The 21909-nt window shown below is 41.1% G+C and overlaps 2 protein-coding genes across 7 annotated transcripts in view; both read right to left on the reverse strand.

Annotated features, from left to right (window-relative positions):
- Positions 1-1012: 1012 nt before the first annotated feature.
- Positions 1013-18557, reverse strand: LOC109632071 (myelin basic protein-like). 6 transcript variants are annotated; one of them, XM_020091185.2, is made up of 7 exons: positions 18092-18557; positions 8149-8253; positions 7986-8012; positions 6585-6614; positions 5196-5276; positions 5045-5063; positions 1013-2460 (listed from the first exon to the last, which is right to left on the reverse strand). In XM_020091185.2, the coding sequence occupies exons 1-6, from the start codon at positions 18209-18211 to the stop codon at positions 5061-5063; spliced, it is 366 nt and encodes a 121-aa protein (XP_019946744.1). In that variant the 5' UTR covers positions 18212-18557; the 3' UTR covers positions 1013-2460; positions 5045-5060. The 6 variants fall into 6 exon arrangements, with proteins under 6 accessions (XP_019946744.1, XP_019946746.1, XP_069393867.1 ...); XM_020091187.2 differs by lacking the exon at positions 6585-6614 and having other exon boundaries at positions 5196-5267; XM_069537766.1 differs by lacking the exon at positions 6585-6614.
- The window catches only part of LOC109632023 (myelin basic protein-like), a 48369-nt gene continuing 44682 nt past the window's right edge, over positions 18223-21909 (reverse strand). The window contains exon 4 of the mRNA XM_069537764.1: positions 18223-18641. Coding sequence (XP_069393865.1) covers positions 18343-18641 — 299 coding nt within the window. The 3' untranslated portion in view covers positions 18223-18342. The remainder of the gene's footprint in view (positions 18642-21909) is intronic.

Consider the following 21909-nt stretch of genomic DNA (forward strand, 5'->3'; position numbering starts at 1 on the left):
GTTATCAATTTATTGGGGGATGAGGGGGATGCCCCTTAAAAGCAAAATTACCTAAAAACCATCCCTGTTACTAACCTGCTAATCCTGCCATCCCCTCTCACCCTCCCCATAAGATGTCTGTGTTGGTTAAGCATCTTATAGTTAATGCTGCTAACTAAACCCTGGGATCCACAGTTTAGTTTTAAGAGTCGAAACTGAATGCCATCAAAAAGAATGAAAAAGTGGACAGCTGTAAGTACAGGTGTGAACACATTTAGATCGGATAGCGATCCAATCGCACCAGACCATATTCAGAGGTGGTTCTGGGCTGCGTGTTCACATTCTCTTAGCAGTGTGAACACAAATACGTCCTGGGCCACATATGAAGGATCACGATCACGTGTTGGGCCACATCTTAATGCCAGGTGTGAAGGCACTCAGAGCTGTCCACTTGTGTTTAGAGCACAAACACCACCCGCAGCACCAGGAGAAACCTTACAGACATCAGTGACCTGTGGTCCACGGCCATCCATAATAATAATTTTACTGTCTTCAGGCAGAAGTCAGAATCTTCCTGCAAGTTACTGATCTGGCAAATCAAACACATAAAATCACACACTCCAGGGATATTACTGTGTACGTCCATTGTTTTTCCACAGTGGAGGATAAAATAAATATTGCTGTGATATATTAAGAGAGTTGTAAACTCCTGTCTCATGGTATCATAAACTGTTGGGCTGCAATAAACAATCACATTTGGATATATAGTCGATTAGACCAAGAATCATTGCCCTCTGTCTTCCCTCAGACTCTCACAGGGTTTACCCAGCTCTAACACTGTGATTATACCTGAGCCTGAAGAAGCTCCGGCTGCTGCAGCTCAGTATCATGAATAACGATCACTCACTCAGCGGCTTAATGAAAGAAACAATGTCACACCTCTGTTCGCTGTGGAGCTGTGACCCGACCCAGAATCACAAGTCACTTCACTTTTAATGCGGTAAACAACGCACATACTCCACGAGACAGAAAATAGAGTTGGTTTTATCATTTTTATTTATTTTTCATTCTCAGTTAAGGGGCTGGTCATGTTTTATTACACATACAATAATGAGGAGGATCTTTACATTCGTTCACTGGGGGGAGTAACAAACACTACACAGCACTCAATGAGGCTCAAGCACGCACAAACTGAAGGAGAGGCGGACGCCACACTTCACACACAGGCCTGCGTCGGGAAAGAGGGGATGTTTGGAACAGCACGAGTGGTACAGTGCTGTCAGACAACGTGCACGTTTTCAAGTCAACACTTAATAAGGTGTCAATACAGAGTTAGTTACAGAGCACCTTCTTGAAATTGTGTTGTTTTTATAATTATCCACAAAGAGGAGACACAGCACATTGTTTTTTGGTAGTCAGGAGGAAAAGGCACTTGTGCTGTGCTTACAAACATGTAGAAGACTAAAGCAGAGATGGAAGAGTCGGAAAGTTTGAAAAATGGAAAATAGTTGACTACTAAATTCTTTAGTTCTACATGTGGAAAGGAAGGTAAATCATTATCTCGTGGACTGAAAAAGAAACGACGCATTAGAAACAAATATTTGATCTACTGCTTACGGCGGCTACTAAAGGATCTTGATTTTAGAAAGTTATCTTTCACTACAAAAAACCCAAAGCCAGCCGTAACGACAAACAAAGATCGACATGACATTCAAGACAGGACACTTAGCGACAGCTAAAGACACGAGGGTGGAAAGAAAACAGACAATGGCTCTCATGACAATGTGAAAACTGTTAAATATATTATTAGAAAAGAATCAAACACAAGGTTTGAGACGTTTGACGAATGACAGCGCGACAAGACAGAAAATCGCTCTTTACTAAAAACAGAAACCACCCGGCCTTTTCATCCGAGTCAACGAGCGGCAATGACGGTCAAGTCAGTCGGACTTGCACCGGCCTCAGCTTTCAACTGCTCCGGGTGTGCTTCAGTTCAGCCACCTTTATTTTAATTTTAGAGAAACTATGTGAGACGTCCACAGAAACTCAAGCAGCACACGTATCAGGTGGAGAGAGCCACGGCGGGGGTCATTCAGGCTGCACATGTGAGCGGATTCAGGGTCAACTTCAGCAAACAGTTCAAGGCGGTGATGATGACGACTACTCAGCGCAACGCATGCAGGGAGGGTTGCGGGGGAGGGGGGCAACAGATTGTGTCGCTATCGACCAGCCAAGGCGAGTGGGGGGGGGGAGGGGGTAAGGATAGGCGAGGGATTTAGCGAAACATTAAAGTGTTATCAGAGGTGGAGGGGAGGTCGAGTGTAAGCGGGTGACAAGGTTTCCTCCTTTTCCTCCTCTTTATTTTTTCTTTTCTCCCCCACGTTAGTCCCGTGTTCTTGAACGTCTGCCCTCGAGCTGTTGGAAGGGGGTGTCGAGCGGAGAGGGACCTCAGCGTTTGGCTGGAGAAGCGCTCCTGCTTCCCTGCAAAACACACAAGACGTAATCAGATGTTAGAGATGTTTGTGGAGGTGGCAGCCCTGCATGTCTGGTGTTACAGAACCACTGTGATGTTTCTTCTTTTGGGGGGGGGGGTCTGGCCCATTGGTCGTTTCGCTCAAGATGCGATGAGAGTGTTCACCTCAGTATAAACACGTCTACCGGCAATTAACCTAGAGTTCGCCATTTTCGCCATTGATGACATATCATACACAATTTGAAAACATTAGCTGTCTGGAAAACTTGTCACTTCCTGTGTGAAAAAGATGAGAGGAAGAACAGCGGTTTCATGCGGGCTGAGACTGAAATCACTCACTGATCACTCTGTAGTGACTTTGCCATTCTCGAGTGCTGTTGGAAAGGTTAGTTCATTTTTATACCCTACATAGTGAACTCTTTGTATCCCACAATGCATTGTGAACAGGTAGATGTAACACCTACCAATACAACCTATGTAACTCAACAGTCAGGAATGTGATGCAGACACTCAGGTGAAGGGAAATGTTTCAGTATTCTCAAAAACCTCTTTTTTCTCATAACTTTACTACATTATTATATTTCTATTTATAGAAAATGGTTTATGCTACAGCAAGTCTGTGCTGTTTTTGTCCCATGAGAGAAAATAGAGTTGCAGAGTTGGACCAGAGGTAAAGTTGTGAGAACATATTGTTTCACAGATCCTGCAAATGTGTCCTTGAGGTTTTCAGAGAAAATCAAAAACACCCTCTTTCCCCTTTTCTTTGTTCCAGATAAGATGTTCTGTGTTTATTACAAAGCCATCTCTGAAACCACATTGTATTTTTTCCCTTTCCACTCTCTGATTCAGATTTTAAAAAAACGAAACAGGAAGGGTAGAGGACTCCGGAAGAGAGAAAGAAAGATTATACAAATGAGACCAATCTTTATGGATGGCTCGAGAAGATAATCCATATTATGGGAAGCTTTTTTATTCCTCCTCATCAAATCAAGACTGAGGATTGAGCTTTTGTTCTGAGCTTTTCCTCAAATAAAATCCATTGTCTGTCATGAAAGAGGAAAACTCTATATACAGCAAGTGAACTGAGATTTAAATCTGAAAGCAGTGAATGAATAGAAACTAAGAGTGAGACATTAATTAAAAGTGAATGTGGCTTTGTGCTCATTTCCATTTGTAACGTAATGTCATCCGAGCGCAGTGATGGTGTGACGGCAGGATCCAGCGCTATCAGAGAGATTTGAAACCAGCGTCCCAGAAGTTCTTCATATCCGCAACTGTTTACTCTCATGTAGATTAGTGACAACAGTTAACCACTACAGATGAGGACGCAGCCCCAGGGAAATTTGGATTTCTGTCCATCGTCAGTATGTGGCTGCTAAACTAAGTAATCTCAGGTGCCACGAGAGAGCAAGGCTGATGAAACACTGACAGAGACGTATGGCAGAGCATGGGAGCTGCCACTCTTGTTCATGGCATCTAGTATAAAAACAAATCAACTTATGAGAAGCGCCTCTTAAATTAAAAAGTTGAGTGGCTGTGAGTACAGTGGTCTGAAGCAGGCCTGAGTCAGTGTGACACGCAGTATCAGACTAAATGTCCTGAAAGTCTCTCTGTGGGCGTTTGAATCCCTCAGGTCACTTTAGTCCCAACAGGAGAATGGAGTCATACTTTCCATCTGTGCTCTGAGCAGTTTTGACATTTCAGTTTTTCTTCGACTTGGAATTGATTATTTCACCACTAATTTCTTACTTTAAAAGTCTGATATTCTACGATCACCACAGACACACTAGCTGCTTTCGGACGTGCACTATGGCAGCTAATAAACAAAGGGTTACTTATAAATCAGTGACAGGACATTATAACCATTTTGAACCGGCTTACAAATCATTTGCATTCACAGACACTAAAAGCAATTATAACTTAAAGTTTTATATTATTAACATTTAAGTGACTTAGAAAACATGGATTCATTTTCCTATGATTTCTATATAATTGTTCTGTGTGGTAGGGACACATTTTGTTTATGTTGAATTAAGACGTAAAAAACCCCAGAACAAATATATAACAATCTAGCTCATGAATTTGCTGTCATTGTCCCTGTTATTGCTTTTATGTGTGGTAGGGTAGTAAAACAAACTTTAGAAGATGTCATAGACTGCAAATAAAAAAGATTTTCAATATGAGCACAATAGGTCAGAGGGAGTCTGATATTTAGTTTTATATTCCTCTAAGATTTGTGTGCAGTGAGTCCACCAAAGCGCCTGAAGGAGCTCACGGAGCTTGGCAAGTCATTGTAGATATTGCTGTATTATATATTGTGCACAAGCAACCTCTTCCCTGTAAAGCAGTTAAAGTACGTTAGCTAAAGCCCCCACTGGACCCTTAACAAAACTGAATCTACCATCCACAGCATGATTATAGCAGAGCTGGCGTAAAAGCTGGTAGCGTGCACGATGATCAATCTGGCTTCTAAAAGCCTCTTATTATTCTGCAGCTGCAGTAGTGATGAGATTAGGATGTCTTCTAAGCATATCAATGTTGTACGAATGTGCAGTGACTTCAACTCAACTACACCAGGTATCAGTTACTCACTCTGCTGCTGCTATCATCACTGCGGCAGAAAAAAAAAAAAGGCAAAGAAAGTGATTAATGAAATATTCAATTCAATTTCAGTTCCTTGAGCGATAAAAAGGTTTAGAGGAGCCACTTGGATGTAACTTTCAGACACAGTTGATTTCTTTACCATTTTGAAGATCCTAGTGAGGGAGCCTTTTCCGTCCCCTGCACTGGCCTTCTTGGCTTTAGACTGTGACTTCTGGGTACCCTGCAAGAGACAGAGAGTGTGTTCAGAGAGTGTTGGAGCTGTTTGGCAGGGGACCGAGATGTTGCATGGAGCCCTTTATTACTTTTCAGTTCAGTGGGGAGAGGGGATGATAAAAGACAAATAGAAAAGTCAGGAGAGAAATAATACATAAAACCTGCTTTTCCAGCGTGTGCTCTAAAAACCTGAAAAGATCTGCGAGAACAAGATGTTGATTCTGGTGCAATCCAGTTCCTCCCTACTTTTACAGTATAATTGTGTTCACTGGCTGTTTGGCCTCGGTTGAGATATTCGCTCTACTGAGATGGAAAAGCTTCGGTTTGCAGATTGAAAACAGATTTAAAATCAAAGGCAAAACTTTCTTGTCCTTTTTGAACCATTGCATGCAACGACTGACTACAACATATTGCCAAGGAAAGCTGAAGTAACTAGATGTTAGATTCAGGCTTAGTAAGAAAGAAAGGAAAAGAGATAGACAGCCTCAGACAGCCATGAATTCAGCCCAAATGAAAACTATCATTACCTCCACCAAGGAGGTTACATGTTCACCCTGTCTGTTTGTTTGCTCATTGGTTTGTTTGTTGTTTGTTTGTTTATTAGCATGATTACACAAAAACACCAGGATGGATTACTATGACACTTGGTGGAAGCATGTGGTATTGGTCCAGAAAGAACCTGTTAAATATTGGTGTGTGATTTCTATTGAGGGGACAGATGCAGGTATTTGATTTCACTTTATTTAACATATTTTTTTTTTATTTGACTAGTTATGTGTATCTTTACTAGGTATGCGATCTACAGAGTTTCTAGTTTCTCCTTCAGCAGTGTCTCCTTCGTCCACAGCATTTCAATCTTTAAGCCCATCCACCCTTGAGCTGCGACATGATTCAGATTAAGCAAACACACGCTCCCAAACGTACAATCACCAGGAGCCTGAATGAAGTGCTGATAATGTCACTAAAAGCAGGAGGCAGCCTCACTTCAGCTAGTCGCAGAGGAATTTAGAAATGAAACAAGGATAATGAAGAGAGGAGTGATGCCTGTGTTGTCATGAATATAAAAATGTATGCTCGTGATATGGACAAGTTAGGCGGCACAAAAAGCCACGAAATGGAGATGATCTGTTTAAAAATGGACTGAAGTCGGAGGGAAGTGAGGCTGTAATCACTGATGTATGGACAGATTACTACGGCTAAAGTGCTTGATGGAGACATAATGGAAATGGAACCACGGGCGTCACACTCAGAAGGCAGTTTTAGAGGATGGCCTCACTCGCCCTTGCTTCAGTTTCATCAGACAAACCAAACCTACCAGGCCCATCTTGGCTGCTAGTCCTGTCCACTGTGTGTGTAGAGAAACAAGAGACAAGCACAGGAGGTAAAAGACAGAGGGGACAAAATAGAAATGTGGGGCTTACTCAGCACAAAGGCAGGATGGGAAGGAGAGGAGGCAGGTAGGAGGGTCCGTCCAGGAGGGGGAGAAGTCACAGGGTCACGGGGGGGCAGGAGCAGATGAGGAACAGAGGGAAGGAGGGCAGATATGTGGGGGGGAGGAGAGAGGAGCGAGGCAGATGCTCACATTGAAAAGGACACAAGTTTAGTGACTTTCAGCAGCAAGACATAAATGCATTAAATACACAGTGAAACCCTATAAAGTGACAGTCCTCATGGGAAACAGTCACCATATAAACTCCTAATCTTATATAGTGTTAGATGACAAAGTAGATACCTCCTCCATGTCTGTATAGTTCAGTTACAGCTAGAACACTGCTCTTAATCAATGTCCCCTATATGCACCTCCAGACCCTACAAAATGATGATCTGTCATTTGTTCGAACCTTGGACTGTGTATTAAGGTTGGACAATGAGTTTCCTCCTGTTGAACAAAAGTAAAGTTAAATATCTCAGATCGGTCAGGTCAATTTGTATATGACTAATTACACTTGAACATACATCTGTGATAAGAACTGCTTCAAATGATAAGTAAGTCATAGTGAAAGATGTATTAGACGTGCACTTTGAATTAGTTTGGTCCATGCCCCAATGGCCAACGTGGAGGAGGTGGGGTTTATGAACTATACTGCAGCCAACCACCAGGTGGCGATTGAGACACTTTGGCTTGACTTTTGGGCAGCTGTCATGTCGTCCATCTTTATACACAGTCTATGGTTTGAACCGGGCAGTAACTTCCTGCCACTGCAATTTGTATTTGTTTTAACTTCAGTTTGTATTAAATAAACACTGTCCCTGTAGACAGAAGCAGGCTAGCAGTTTCACCCTGTACCTTAGTGGTTGTGCTAAGCTAGGCTAGGCAAGGGATCAATCTGCTCGTCCAAACACAAACAACACATTCACTGTTCACAAAATGTTGAAGGATTTCTCAAGATGCACTTTGTATGTCTTTGCACATTTGTCATATTTATTGTGCACAATTATAGGTTCAGGGCGTAAATGCAGTGTGTAAATGGTGGAAAGTGCACACCGGGACATAAATATTTAAAACATGTTTATTTTGTCTCTGAGCAAGATCAGATTGATTGTTGTATTTCGTTTTGGAGATTCAGTGATCTGGAGATAAAGACTCAAATGTCTGTCCTTAAAGGTTTGTACATTTACTGTGTTTTGTACATTTGCTGTCCTCTACATCTGTAAATATGTATATTAATGTGTGTGTATGCACATATAGAAAAGGATCAGTGTGAATCAAACTCACCCTGGACTTAGGAGGGGCAGGGGACACCTGAAGAAGAGTTAATGACAGAGATTCATCAGAGTTAGTGAGAGACCAGGAGGAACAAACACATAGGGAAAGGACAGAAGTGTCTGACCTGAGACACTGTGAGTGATCAATGGAGTTCATTCTGAGCATTACTCACAATCGTGCGGAAGAAATGGACCACAGCGTTTTCGGCTCCACGCTTACGAGGGGAGGTCGCAGATGCTTTCTGAGGGCCTGGAGAGAGAGCACCCCTGAAAGATCCCTGGAAACGAAAGGAGAGGAGAGGAAAGGAAACATGTGACATGTGTGTAAAATGTATGTTCATGCACAAAACAATATTTACTTGGGCTTAAACTCTTGAGAGTGAAATGCTTCCTCAAATACTGAAAACCATGAAGTGTAAAATGTGTGTCTTAACTGATGAAGACGCAACACTGTTACAAAAGAGTTTATTTACCTCCTGGGAATGAAATAAATGAATAGCTGAAAAAACTCCTGTTTGAACAGGCCGCCCTGTTCTACTTACCTTTTGAATGATGAAAACAAAAGCACCAAAATGACATGTTGCCATAGCACCACAGGAGGTGGCTGATGGGAAACAACAGCGGCTCAGAACTGTTGCATAAATGAGATTACTTAACAATCATTTAGTTCTGAATTGAATTTTGAATTATTTTTTAGGTTAGGTAATAACTTTATCTTTATAATCACTGAAGACAGTAATATTTGACTTCAGTACAGTAGATCAACATTAATAGGATGCATGTCCTTTTCGATATGGATCAGGCTCCAGTGCTTTAGAGCAGGTGCCACGTGTGGTGGTGTGCACGTAGCTGGGGTTTGTAACAGTGGAGGGAGGAAATAATCTGCTGCACAATGATGTTGGATACTTTATTTTAAATTAAATTTCTTAAAACTTTTCTTTCAATGTTTTTGAAGTCTGCTTATTATCACTATCTGTTCCGACACCAGTGTAAAGAGTTACTTTACTGAATTAAGGTTTGAACTTCTTAACCTTGCAAACCACAGAAACGTGGCTGCTGAGAGGTAGCACCTGAGAATTTGAATATATTTCCATGCTGCCTACTCTACTTAGACATAAATCTCCTGCTAACTTCCATCCACCCTCAGATATTTATAAACTGCATTTGAATGCTCCTCAAAGGTCCCATGTCCTGAGTCGTGAAGCCGTTTCTCCAACTTTGGTGCGTTCATGTGCTCTGACATGGGAATGTGGAGAAAAGCATGGACACTGTAAAAAATATAGTGTTGTACTCATTTTCAGAGCATTTAAGAAACATCTCGTCACCTCTGTCCAATATTTGGAAATTATTGAAGAGCAAAGAAAAGGGATTAAGGTGTAAACATGAAACGATATGAAATGTATGTATCACAATTATAGTGACCACAATTATCAGGTTTATCAGTTTAATTGCAAAAAGGATCTGAAAATGTTCAAAACATGAGTGAAGTTATCATAAATAAAAGCACTGTATCAAATGTGCACCATCACACTGAAGAAGGAAGGCTTCAGCTCGCTAGAGAAGTCATTTAAGATTATCATGATGAGACTGAAGAAAGCAAATTAAGTAGCAGCGTGTTCCATCGTTCGGTTCCTCCTGACGGCAAAGAAGACTGATGACAACTGAACTAAATCTTTAGCTCTGAAACTGCCTGAGTTGCTGTCAACCAATCACCATGATAATTACGGTAATTATAGAAATGGTAAAACCAACCATCTGTAACTTCATCATCATAGTGTGAGACCTGTAACCATTTTCATCCCTATTCAGATGTGAGAGGCAAAAAATTATTTTAAATGGCTGTAGTGGCTATAAAGTCTGGTGTCGAGCACTTCTGAATTTGTGTGGGTCAAAAGTGACATTTGACAAATTCATATGAAAGTTGCATTTTCTTGTCCTGGCTTTATCTTAACCAAGAAAATGAATTATCATCAATGCAGCCACATGCTTCAAAGTCAGAGTTTACCAAGACGAGCGCAGAACAGAACCCTCTGTCTTTAGGGCCCGAAAAAACTGGTGCGCATAAGAAAAGACAGAGAAGAAAATATGTTAATATAATAACTAATGCAAACAGCTCGGACACAAAAGGTGAAAGGTATGATTCCTCTCACACCAAACGCCATCAACAACCTGCCGCTCATGTGAGGAGGAAAATAACAAACAAATTTCCACCCACTCAGTATTTCCAGTCTTTTCAGTTAATGTTGCCTCATTCAGCCCGTTTCTCTGTGACCCCATTAATCCAGGAGGAAAAATGTGTGTGTTCACATCAGTGTGCGTATGTGTGTGTACGGGGGGAGGTGTAGGCCGCACTGTTGATGATTCACACCCATTATTTCACATCAAAGAGCTTAAAGGTACCAAAAGGGAGGAAAATATCGGCAGTGCCATCGCCGCACAATGTGAGAGACGTGCGCTGTTACATTATGTGCCACCTTTACTGTCTTTTTGGGGGGTTTTCATGAAAATGGATCAACGAACACACAAAATCACAGCTTGAAAGGGGGGTGGGCTTGGTTTTTATGACTGATGCCAGAGGTTTCTGTCAATTTGTAATATCCAGCAAAAGTAGATTTATAATAATGACTATTTCGACGATATGATGTCTGTTGTCATAATGTGTATTCAGCTCCTGCAGCTTCCTCAGTGCTTCAACAGTGACCCCATTTAATTATGTCCTCTCCAGATTGTTACTCTGTGTGTGTCGGTGTGTGTGTTGTTTGACCAGATGCAAATGATGGAGGCAGAAAGAAAAATGGTAGGAGACAGAAAATAGAGCAGCCTTGGTGACCTCACCTTTTGTTTGGGGCAGAAAAGAACAAGAGATGAGAGAAGAAACAGGAGATGAAATGAAGCTCAATGAATCCTGGATGGTGCCTCTCAACTCCAGCCCTTTGATGTGAATGAGTCTCTGCTGAGCATTTCCTCTCTTCTTTAAAACCCTTTTCTGTCTTTATTCTTCCATTTGAAAGAGAAAAAAATAACAACCTGTGTATCTTCTCATGACGTCACACATGATGTTTCACTCAGTTTAAGCAGATGCATCCAAATATGATTTAAAATGTACACATATTTGTCTGGATGTGATGTTTCCGATGTGCCATACTCTTAATGGACACTTTCAGATCTTCAGATGTGGCCCGGAGGCACTTCTGCCAAGTCTGAGCTGTTATTAAACTTTGTTCCTCTTGCTAAATTTAAAGCCGTTTTTGTAAGTGTTCAGTATTTTGTGCCGCCACCGCTGCTGCCGTCTGGCTGTTTAAATTTCTCCTCAAAATCTCCATTTGCAATCATTGACCCTGTTTGATGTCTGAGAAGTGGTTCAGGTGTGTTTGTGTAAGAGAGGAAAGAAGAAGAAGAAGGTGAAGAGATGAGAAACAGCTCACTTTCATCTGCCTGTAACACGCACACACACACACACACACACACACAATTTTGTGCACAATCAGTGTAGAAACATCCTTCCTTTGAGTTTCCTAATAATAGTGTTGCTGTTTTTGTCATTGAGAAAATGAGCTAGTGGAGTTGCAAAAAATACGGATGTGCACAAATGTAACACCCAACCTATTAATTCCCTCAATGGCGGATGTCTAGGTATCACCTTTTCATTTATCCCTGTATCAACTTAATTTATTAATAGGTGACTTGTTTCTGCTGCCCCCATGTGGCCTGAAAAAATCTGTCATTGCATTTTTTACGGACAGATGTGTGGTGTCGACCTTCTCCTCTAACTCTGCCGGAGGAAACGAGGAGGGCGATGGCAGAAATCAGGATTCAGGACGCAGATAGAGATAGAACAATGCGTCCCCGGGCCGAAGCTTATTTACAAAGTGCGGGTTAATGATCGCAGCCGTCTCCTTCGAGGTCAGAGGTCGCTGCCTGGCCATGAGCCTGCTTTATTAGGAATGATGTTTGATAATCAAGTTTGAAGTGGGAAGAGCTGGAGATGGTTGAGAATGGTTATCTTCATCATTAGCGAAGACCTTCATGCGAGGAAGCAGCACTTCTCTATCCCACACAGTCATGCCCCCCTGGTTGTTAGGAAGCTCCAGGTGTCAGCGTCTCTGCAGCTTCACACGTGAACTGTACATATCAGCCCTTGCACCTGTGGTCCACAGTAATTATTACGTTCAACTATTAAGAATATCCTTTTTTTGTAGTTGCACTTTTTCAGGTTGACTTACAGAGGTAGTGCTGGGCCATCGATCTGCCTGACAAACATAGCGATGTGTCTGGCAGTGGAAATAGACTCTAATGGCAGCCGCAAGATCAAGCACAGAGTAAAAAGGTTAATTAAACGTTTATCTGTGCTGTCGTTCAGGACTGATAAGGTAAAAACTCATTTCTAAGGGACTGTATGAAAAGTTAAGGGGGTTAAGTTTATTTTAAGATACATTTTTAAATTGGCCATATTTCCTTTGTGTTATGTTATCAAAAGGTTTTAAATTACAGTACATCATTATTTTTAATGTCAAAATTATGTCAAATCTATTTGGTATTTAGGATAATTGGAGACTCTCTGTAGCTCTGTTTAGACCTGGTGTTAACATCTGAGAGATATGATCACAAGTGTGCAGTGTTAAAGGGATAGTTTACAGAAAAATGAAAATTCACTGAATATCTACTCACCACTATTCAGATGGAGGAGTGGATGAAATGTTTAAGCTTCTTAAATCTCAGGGATAAACTTTGTTTATACAATTGAAGTCAATGCAACTCCTTCTTCAGACATAGCAAAACGACAGAAAAAACATAAAATGCCTCCATACTCCTCGTGTGGTGTCATCCAGGTGTCCACAAGCCCCGACAATTATATTAGACTCGAAACAGCATAATTTACATCGTGTTTTAAACCTAAATGTCCTCTGATATTCTCCTCTGTGGCACGTCCGCTAGCATCGCCACTTCCGGTGGACTTGTACGCTTAAGACACAGAGTAAATGATGCTGTTTCAAGACCAATATGAATGTGGGGGTTTGCTGACACTTGGGTGACACCTCACAAGCAGTGTGGCGTCAGCCATAATGTTTTTTTGTTTTGTTTTATTACGTCTAAAGAAGAGGTCACTACTTACCTACATTTTCTTGGATTCAGCTGAAATGCTGTTTACCCAGAAGTGTTTTGTGGACTCAAAGGCTTCACCCACCCCACCATCGGCATAGTGGTGAGTGGGTAATGAGTGAATTTCATTTTTTGGTGAACTATCCCTTCAGGTATTCACACCTGAATGAATGGTCATTTATGATTCATTTCCCAGCTCTATGTGAAAATAATCATGACAGTCATTTGTGTTCGCTAAGACCAAATAATGTTTTATTTGTGTTTATATTTTAGTTGAGTTTACAGATGTCCACGACGACATTTGTGTGTAGGTGTGTGAGTGTCTGCGGGAATGAATTGATGAGATGGACTTGGAGAAAGATTTCACACATTTGAAAAAGTTTGAGTGTGGTCGCAAAATGATCTGTGTGATCGGATCTCAGGAAGCATTGAGGATACATTTGAGTGTGTTCACACTAGTATGATGCGGATCACTCAGGACGGATGTTGATACTGACAAAGCTCAGGCTTAGGTCTGAATCTGTGCTGTATAGAATGGTGACCTGTCCAGGGTGTAGCTCGTCTTGTGCCCAGTGTCAACTGGGACGGGCTCCAGCTCCCCCTGGGATAACTGATGGATGAAACTATACTTTTTGGGGAAGCTGTTGTATCTTTTTCTTTTCTTTTTTTAACTAAGGCACATGTTCAGGCCTCCTCCCCACCCAACTAATTTTCACACAGTCTCTTAAGGTTCATTTGTTTAAACATTTGCCAAGAAGCCCATAGCAGCACAATCAAAATTAAATGCTTGAATAACATTTGCTCTTTTCATTTCTTGAACTCAGAGGCTACATACGCAGAGATTTCACTGGCTCTATTAATGTGTGACCGATAAAGCAGGCCTGCTGTTGATTCTCCAGTATCAATCATTTGCAGCTTTTCTTTAAATCAAATTCAATTAAAATAAGAGTCTCTCCAAGCTCCTTGTGTTTGTCTAGTGTAACAACCTCCTGTGTCAGGGCGCCTGGCTACTGGAGATGAATACAATTGCATATTTTAGCATCTGAACACAGAAATGTAAATAAGCCAGCACTGACTGAATCTGCGAGCAGAACTCACAAGAGGCCGAACCCTTGCGAACATGCTGCTGGTTACATTAACACAAAGTTGCTTCTGCAAATTTTAGATTAATCACTAGTGAGTCTAAATTAATGACTTCAAATTCACACGCGTCTCCAGGAAACACGGACGAGGAGCCTGCGGTGAGTTCTGACCCTTTCATTCGTCACATCGAGAGTGAAAGAGTGAAAGAGCGAAAGGTTTATTTTATTTTCTCCTCTCGCTGTTTCCTCTTTAGGCTCAAAAAACAACTCAAGCCAGTCATCCATTACTCCCAACTATCAGAAGGGAGATGAACAGTAGCTCCACTTTCCATTAAACCTCCTCTGATAATTTCTTTTGTTTTGCATAATATAAATGCTACTGACTGACTCAACTGTGAAATATATTTATTCGTCTTGGTGTCTATAATCTTGAGAGTGACACTGCAAACAAAGCCCAGACACGCTGAATGAATATTCAAAGTTAAGCATCGTACATCTAGTTGCTTTTCTTAGTCTCAAAGGGCCAAATATAACATTTTAAAAAATTTGAGTCATCGAATCAGAGCGGCTGACTGTTAACAGGTGTTAGCCGAGCAGTTAGAACAATTCATCACACTTTCACAAGAGAATAAGAGTAAAAAACTGAGACATTAAGACATGAATTAAAACAAAAAAAACAAGTGTTGTTAAAGAGTTTTAATCAAGCAGTAATCCAAAAAGAAAAAGAACTCTGAACAGGATCAGGTTAGGAACAGAAACAAACGGTTACAAGAGTGGAAGGCGTTACAGAGTCGGGATCAGCAGCGATCCATTCAAACTCTCCCACTGGGTCAAAGACATGTGAACCTGAGGTGAGCTACAGCTGATGTGGGGCTCCATCTGAGACCCCGGGGGTTAGAGGACAGTGTCACACAGGTTTTGGTTTCTGTTCAGCAGAAAAAGGTTGCTCATAGAAAATAAATCACTCCTGCCTCTTAATATAGACCTGATTATTTTGCCATTCAAGAAATTCAGATGCAAATCAGCATTTATTCTTTATAAGTCGCTTTTTTTATTTTACTAATGTTCACGCAAACTTAATTTCCTCTCCAATTAGCTACCCCTGTAATTTGAAATGATAAAAAAACTGCTAGCATTTAAATGCTGATTTCCTGCCGTCGTTTCACATCCTGAGTCTGGTGCTTGTTGGTTTTCTTTTTTTTTTTTGTCTCTCTTTTCATCATTTTAACACTTTGTCAAAGCTCAGGCTTAGGTTAATAATATAGTAAATCAGCCAAAATACGTAAAAAAAAAAAAAAGAAGCAAAAAAAGCACAAGCAATCAGATGGTAAATGGCACCACAGCCTTAAAGCATAAAAAAATCAGCTTTACTGAAATAAACATGCATAGCATAATCCATAACAGCAAGCAAGGACACAATCTTCCCAAGAACACTGCAGCCAACACATCAGAGAATATGTGTGGGGAATCTGTGTACAGCTAAATAAAATGTTTCCATGATGAATTCTTTCTAGAAAAATAAGTGTTTGCAGCAGAAAGTTAACGCAGCCTGTTTTTACTTTGCTAGGCAACAGAGGTGGGCCAAACCTGTCTGTCATTTACTTGAGAAGTTGAGATGTTAACACTCATCATTTGAAGGCAAACCCTTGGTGAATACACATATATATATATATATATATATATATATATATATGTGATATATAAATATCTTTGCACAGCTTTTTTAGTTTTTAGTAAACCGTCATTAATATGGAGAGAAATGTACATATTTCTTGTGGCAAAAAGAGAACAATCAAAACAAAAACAAAAAAATACTGCAGAAAATTGATCACGAGCATAAATGTTGATTGAAAGCTTCACAACTTGTTCTGTTGACATTTTCCCTGAACATTTCAAGAAGTAACAGTTTTCACAAAAAGCTAAGCAAAATCCTCTGAACAGCAGAACAGGCTCATGCTAAAGGCTTGTTTATGCTGCCGCTTCGAATGATAAAACTGTCACAAGCTAACACCTCGGTTGGTTGTGAAACAATACATCCACTAGAGGGCAGTGCAGAGATGATCATTTCTGACGAATTCAAACATGGCAACGGTGGAGGAGTTTGTCCGTGTGCCATGCTCAAATATCGTACAGATGCCTGTCGTTTCTTTAAAAAAAATGCAGTCTCAAAAAGTACGGCCATTGATGACATTTCTTCCTTGTGTCTTATGGTCATCTCGCCTGAACAATTGGCTACACTGCCCCCCACGATTTCAGGTGGTACTGCTTCATTTTGGCTGTAAGCTTTGAGAAAACGCCCACAAATACAGACGAAATTGAGCATGAATGAAACTTGAGACTTCTCATCCTGAATCTTAAACTGAACACCTTTTCATAGCTGACATAAGGCATGAGGGGGGACTGCATATTTTCATCCTGCTCTTTGATTTCTTTGCCAAAGCACTGATTAGTGCTCCAAGGGTTAGAAATGGTGGACGTTATTATCAGGATTTAGCTCTCTGTAACATAGCTTTCATCAGGGACGTCCATGTTTCAGCTGTACAGATGTGACTCATAATGGGGCTATAACACTGCCAGGCCTTCCTCCTGAAATCACTATAAGAGGCTGTGGGATTCAGCCTCAGCTTGTTGCAGTACAGTGTTTTTCAGGATTACAATGAATGCTCAATGGTGTCCCTGAACATTTACACCACATTTGGCACTGAGGCTGGAATCCCAGTTTCAACACCACCTCCAGATGGCATCACTGAGTGAAGGGCCCTGTGGAGTGGAAAGGCGTGGAACCAGCAAAGCTGCAGTCTGGTTCTTAATAACAGTGCCAGGCAGTCCATCATGACTAGAAGTAGATCCCAGTCTGTGTGAAGTGGTGGATAAACTGGTGCCAGGTGCACAAACATAAATTTCACCACAGTAACAATAAGCCAACACAACATGCTACTTTCTTCTTTATTTTTGACAAAGTAGACCTGATTAATAAAGTTTAATATTTACTTATCATTATTCTTTGCTATCCTGACCTCACTAGAATACAGACTGATTAAAAAGTAATGCAGGCTCAGGATTACTTGTCTAACAGATTAGATAAACCTGCTCTTACTTTATGAGTTGCAGCCTCCTGTATATATTCCCAAAGAAGGGGGTTGATAATATGCTCCTACTGAAATATACTGCATATCATTATATGTTAATATACACTGACTCCCTCTCTGATCATTTATAGAATAATATAATCATTAATTTAGAAAGTGACTTTGCAGACTGCTATACTGTTTAAACTGCAGCAAAGCACCTCCCTGTGGCCCAAAGAGACAAAGGAATCGAAGACACAAATTTTCAACGAAGCAGCACTAGCGCTCTAAAGAATTCCCAAAGCCTTGAAAATGTACCAGCATCATATCTTAATTATATCAGCATCAATTCCCACCGTCATCATCTTTACCTGAACTGAAACATAGCTGTTCTTATCTCCACTTTGTCAATAGTTCTAATAAGCAGACTGTAATTTGACAGTAACAAGCAAACAAAGTCCATCATTTCACATTTACAAGAGATATATTAAAAACAAAAGCTATTGATGTCAGTACCATTTAAAGAAAAACAGACCAATATAGAATTATATCCTAAAAAATGATTCAAAATCACAGCCTCTTTGTAATAAAAGAAAATCAAATAAAACAAGCTCCACCCAAAGTCATTAACCAGCATTGATTCATCAACTAGCCAGTTACCATGAATCGTAGGACAGTATTAGACTCAGGTTCACCATGAAAACAACATTAAAACCACCACATTTCTATATATTGCAATAAATTCTTACAAGATTTAAAGAATTAGAAGTAAAAAAAAAAAGTGGTTCTGGGAGTGAATCAGCAGAATGTGATAAATGAGAGGGGTCAAGTTTTTTTTCCCACCTCAACTCTCCCTGCATTCTCACCTTGCTCTTCCTCTTTTTGTCCCCTCCGAAGAACTTTCCGATCTGATCCAAAAGGCCGGGGTTCTTCTTCCTGCGGCCAAGCCCAAAGGCGGCCTGTGCGGAGCTGCTTGCAGATGCCATAGTAGTAGCTGTAGTTGTTGGTATATTTGTATTTGTCAAATTTGGGGTTCTTGTCGCTCTCTTAAATGAGAGACTGAAAGATAGAGTAAGGAGAAGAGAAAAGAGAGGAGAGGGAGAAAAAAAAAGCTAGCCTAATCTAGTTCCTGTTCGGGAGTTTCCGACCCGCACTCTGAAGCCGCTCCACTGTGCTCCTGGATGGTCTGTAGCTCATCCGATTCGGAGGGTCGCTCTTTGAAGGTGTTGTCCTCGCGGCCCGGGGCATCTCGGGAGAAGAGGCGGGCCAGGTGGGGGCGTGGCGTAGCGGCGTCAGGGTCAGCTGTGCTGGCTGGGGTCCAGGGCTGGTGGGGGCCCTCAGTGCCCGTGGAGTCAGTCACCGCCGGCTTTGTCGAGATGCAGCCATTGTTCTGGTTCGCATCTGCCTCACCCAGTCCTGTGCAGAAACAAACAAGGGTCATCTATGGGCTCGGGCCTGCATGGCACACAACAAACCACAGCAGCAGCACAATGGGCTCTTTTGACGCAGCCGTGCCCTTCCTGCTGTAGCAGGGAGCAGCAGAGCTAACGTTTCACATCTTCACTCGGGTGAACCTGCTGAAGTGGAAGAGGTGCCGACCTGAGATCAAAGACGTTTGTATGTTGACCAAGACACTAGCACAAAAACGGAAAACACACCAGCAAGAGCCATAACGCAAAACTGACAACACAACTGCAAAAGCCACAACAAAACTACAAAAGCACACACACAACGGAAAACAAAAGCACAATGGAAGTGAGCAACGGAGCTTAGAGATGAAACAAGGAGAGCTGCGGAATTACTAACTTGATCCATACATCATAAATCAGGCTTAAAGCGCCCAAAAACGATTCATCCAAAATGTCTGTGTACTGGCTTGACCGGGTTTTGACAAGCGATGGCTCACTTGACCACAAAAAACAAAAAGACAGCAGAAGTCTGTTCATTTCATTGTCAACATTGTGCATTTGTGTCGTGGCTTTTGCAGTAGTGTTGTCATCATTGCAACTGTGTATCACATTAATGTGGTTGTGTGTGGGGTCTTGATCACCGTACATTAGCAACTGAAAACTACTCCCTGAACTCTTGTATATTGTCGTCTCTGAGGTCACTTTCACCACCTTCTGTTTTTAGAGGTGACGACTACTGAGTCAAATCAATGTTATAGCAACAAACGCCAGCTTAATTTCACTGGTGTACGATGCATCAGTGCTTAAACACAACTTTACAGAGCTTATATTAATAATTCACGTTTTTAGGGCGAGAGCTTCTAAAACAATGAACAGAAATAAATCTGCCTGACATGTTCAGGTTGCATCACCTCACAGTCCCTACAGTACCACAGTTCATGTTTTCAGTTGAAAGTGTGTTTCAGTGCGATAGTCCCAGTGAGATGAAGACACAGCTGTTCCTGTTAAGTCCACTTTGACAGCTATCCATTAAGCTGCTCAGCTCCCACAGAGTTGGACATCCAGCACATTCCTGCCTCTGACACAATATCCACACTGTACTGGCAGAAATGGTGTAGCACTACAGAGAATCTGCATGCTAATACCAGCGGAACAGTGGGTCGTTGTCAGAGCTGCATAGTTATTATGGAGAGACAAAAGGCCCAGTGTCACTAAAATAACTCCTATAAGTATGGATTTTCAGCCCAATGCACGGTGACACTTATCTGATTTGGTACCCGAGAGCTACGAGGCTACTGTCTCTGCTTCCATAGTTCGTGCTATGTCTATAAATTCACTCTATGGCTTGCTAGATGGAATTACTCCTGATAAAAAATCTGTAATAGCAACATTAACCTCTAATTATTTGGGCCAGTGTGTTCTCCTGCTCGTTTTCCTTCTGGCACATTTGCAAGTCATTTATCCAATGTTAATATCATTGGAGAATAGATGCAAATATGACTTGAGCCTTACAGGAACTCCGGAACATATCTTTATTATAAGGCCTGGACTTTTTATAGAGTTTGCCTTTCAATTATGCGGCAGGAGATTCTGTGGTCAGACACTTTCCAACAACAGGAAAGTGTTCAGATGAGGGCTCAGCATGCAAGATATAGGACGTAACGTAGAAATTCCGCTGCAGAGATTATGTGTTTGAAGTTTTTGTCCGTGTCCCTCTCTTCTACATTTATACTTATACTTTTTTTAGCTTTGTATCACATGTAAAACATCAGCACACCAACTCACTCGTGGTGAATTCTTAGGATACTATCCTGCTGTATTCACACAAGGACTCATCTGGACCGGGGGGCTGGTAGGAGAAACTCAGGAGAATGTCTGGAGCCATTCACTCGGATATTTGTGTTCTCAGATCGTTTCAGGAGCTTAAGCAGAGCTCAGTGCATGTCTGAAAGCAGCTTTGGTTTAAAAAGAATAAGACCAACTTTGGTTGTTTGAGAAGGGGAGGCCTTAAGGAGCCACCATCCGTCATGCCCGCATCACTGCCCCAAATGTGAAATTTGTTCAAAACACTGTTTATGGGGAAACAAATCTACTTTGTTTTTCATCTTAAGGATTTTATGCACAATTGAAGATGGCCCTGGGGTGGGGTTGTGCACAGTCGCCCACCAGATGGACTATCTTAAATGCACTTTAGAAAAACTATTTTTGTAGGACAAGTCAGCTTTTACATTTTTTGACTGTTCATCAGATTGCTTCACTATTGAATAGAACAGATCAAGACACTCAAACATCCTTCAGAAAATGACCTTGAACGTCTTTGTGTATTGCGACATGATGGTAAAATGCCTTAATAAAAACCATCTACTAATACTTTCTTCTTCAGCATAATCCCATGACCCAGATGGCAACAGCAGGGCCGACACACACCCTGCCCTGCACTGCTGTACAAAGTACTTTGTGAATGTTGTCTCGCTCATTGCATCTCATTCTCATGTAATCACATCCTCGTCAAGGTGAACAAGCCTCAGCGAAAAGCTCAAGCTCTTAGAGGCCCTTCTGAGACAGAACGAGTTCCCAGTATAAATGAATCAGATTCTTTCAGGGTTAAAAGCTGATTTAATGCAAAGTTATTATCAAAAGTGAAATCAATGAAATGTAGAAATTAAGAGGTCCACAGCTTATAAATAAAGCAACTTTAAGTAATTTTGTGATTATGGTATTTTTGGAATTATGTGCAGTTTTGCTTTTAGCCCACTTGAACATTATGGCTTTGAATAATACTGACGCTAACATATTAGCTATTTATTGTTAAAATAGGCATCTGTGCACAAGGATGAGCTACGTATTAAAACCTGCAGTGAATGGTTTCCATAGTCTCCCCTGTGCTCTGAAACGTCTTTTAAATTGAGATGGAAAGAAAAGTAAGTGACTCTTTCCCGCTCAGCTTGATGCCAGATTTCTTGATAATAGTTTTTCATTTGAGGAGTGTGTGTTTGTCAGCAGTCAACAGTTTCAAGAAAAACCCTTCAAAAGACGTGTTATTATTACTAGTTATTATTACTAACTTAGCACTTAAGAACAGCTGAACATCTGCTCATTCATGTTCACATCCAACATCCTACTAAGGAAAACATCTCAGTGGTTTGATGGTGACAGATTTTGGTCTGAAAATGCTAGAATCTGAGATAATTTCATCTGAATCTCAATCTGAGTTAAAAAACTGGTGAGCAGAAAAGCATCCCAGAATGCACAACACTTCCTTAAAACAAGAGGTG

The sequence above is a fragment of the Paralichthys olivaceus genome, chromosome 13 (assembly GCF_024713975.1).
Source record: "Paralichthys olivaceus isolate ysfri-2021 chromosome 13, ASM2471397v2, whole genome shotgun sequence".
Classification (NCBI taxonomy): Eukaryota; Metazoa; Chordata; class Actinopteri; order Pleuronectiformes; family Paralichthyidae; genus Paralichthys; species Paralichthys olivaceus.

Coding starts and splice junctions, on each gene's coding strand:
- LOC109632071 (XM_020091184.2), bottom strand. CDS start 18,211: ATGGCATCTGCAAGCAGCTCCGCACAGGCCGCCTTTGGGCTTGGCCGC. Junction 5,277..6,584: donor TAGCAGCCAAGATGGGCCTG/GTAGGTTTGGTT, acceptor TGTCTCTTGCAG/GGTACCCAGAAGTCACAGTC. Junction 2,461..5,195: donor TCACTAGGATCTTCAAAATG/GTAAAGAAATCA, acceptor TGTGTTTTGCAG/GGAAGCAGGAGCGCTTCTCC.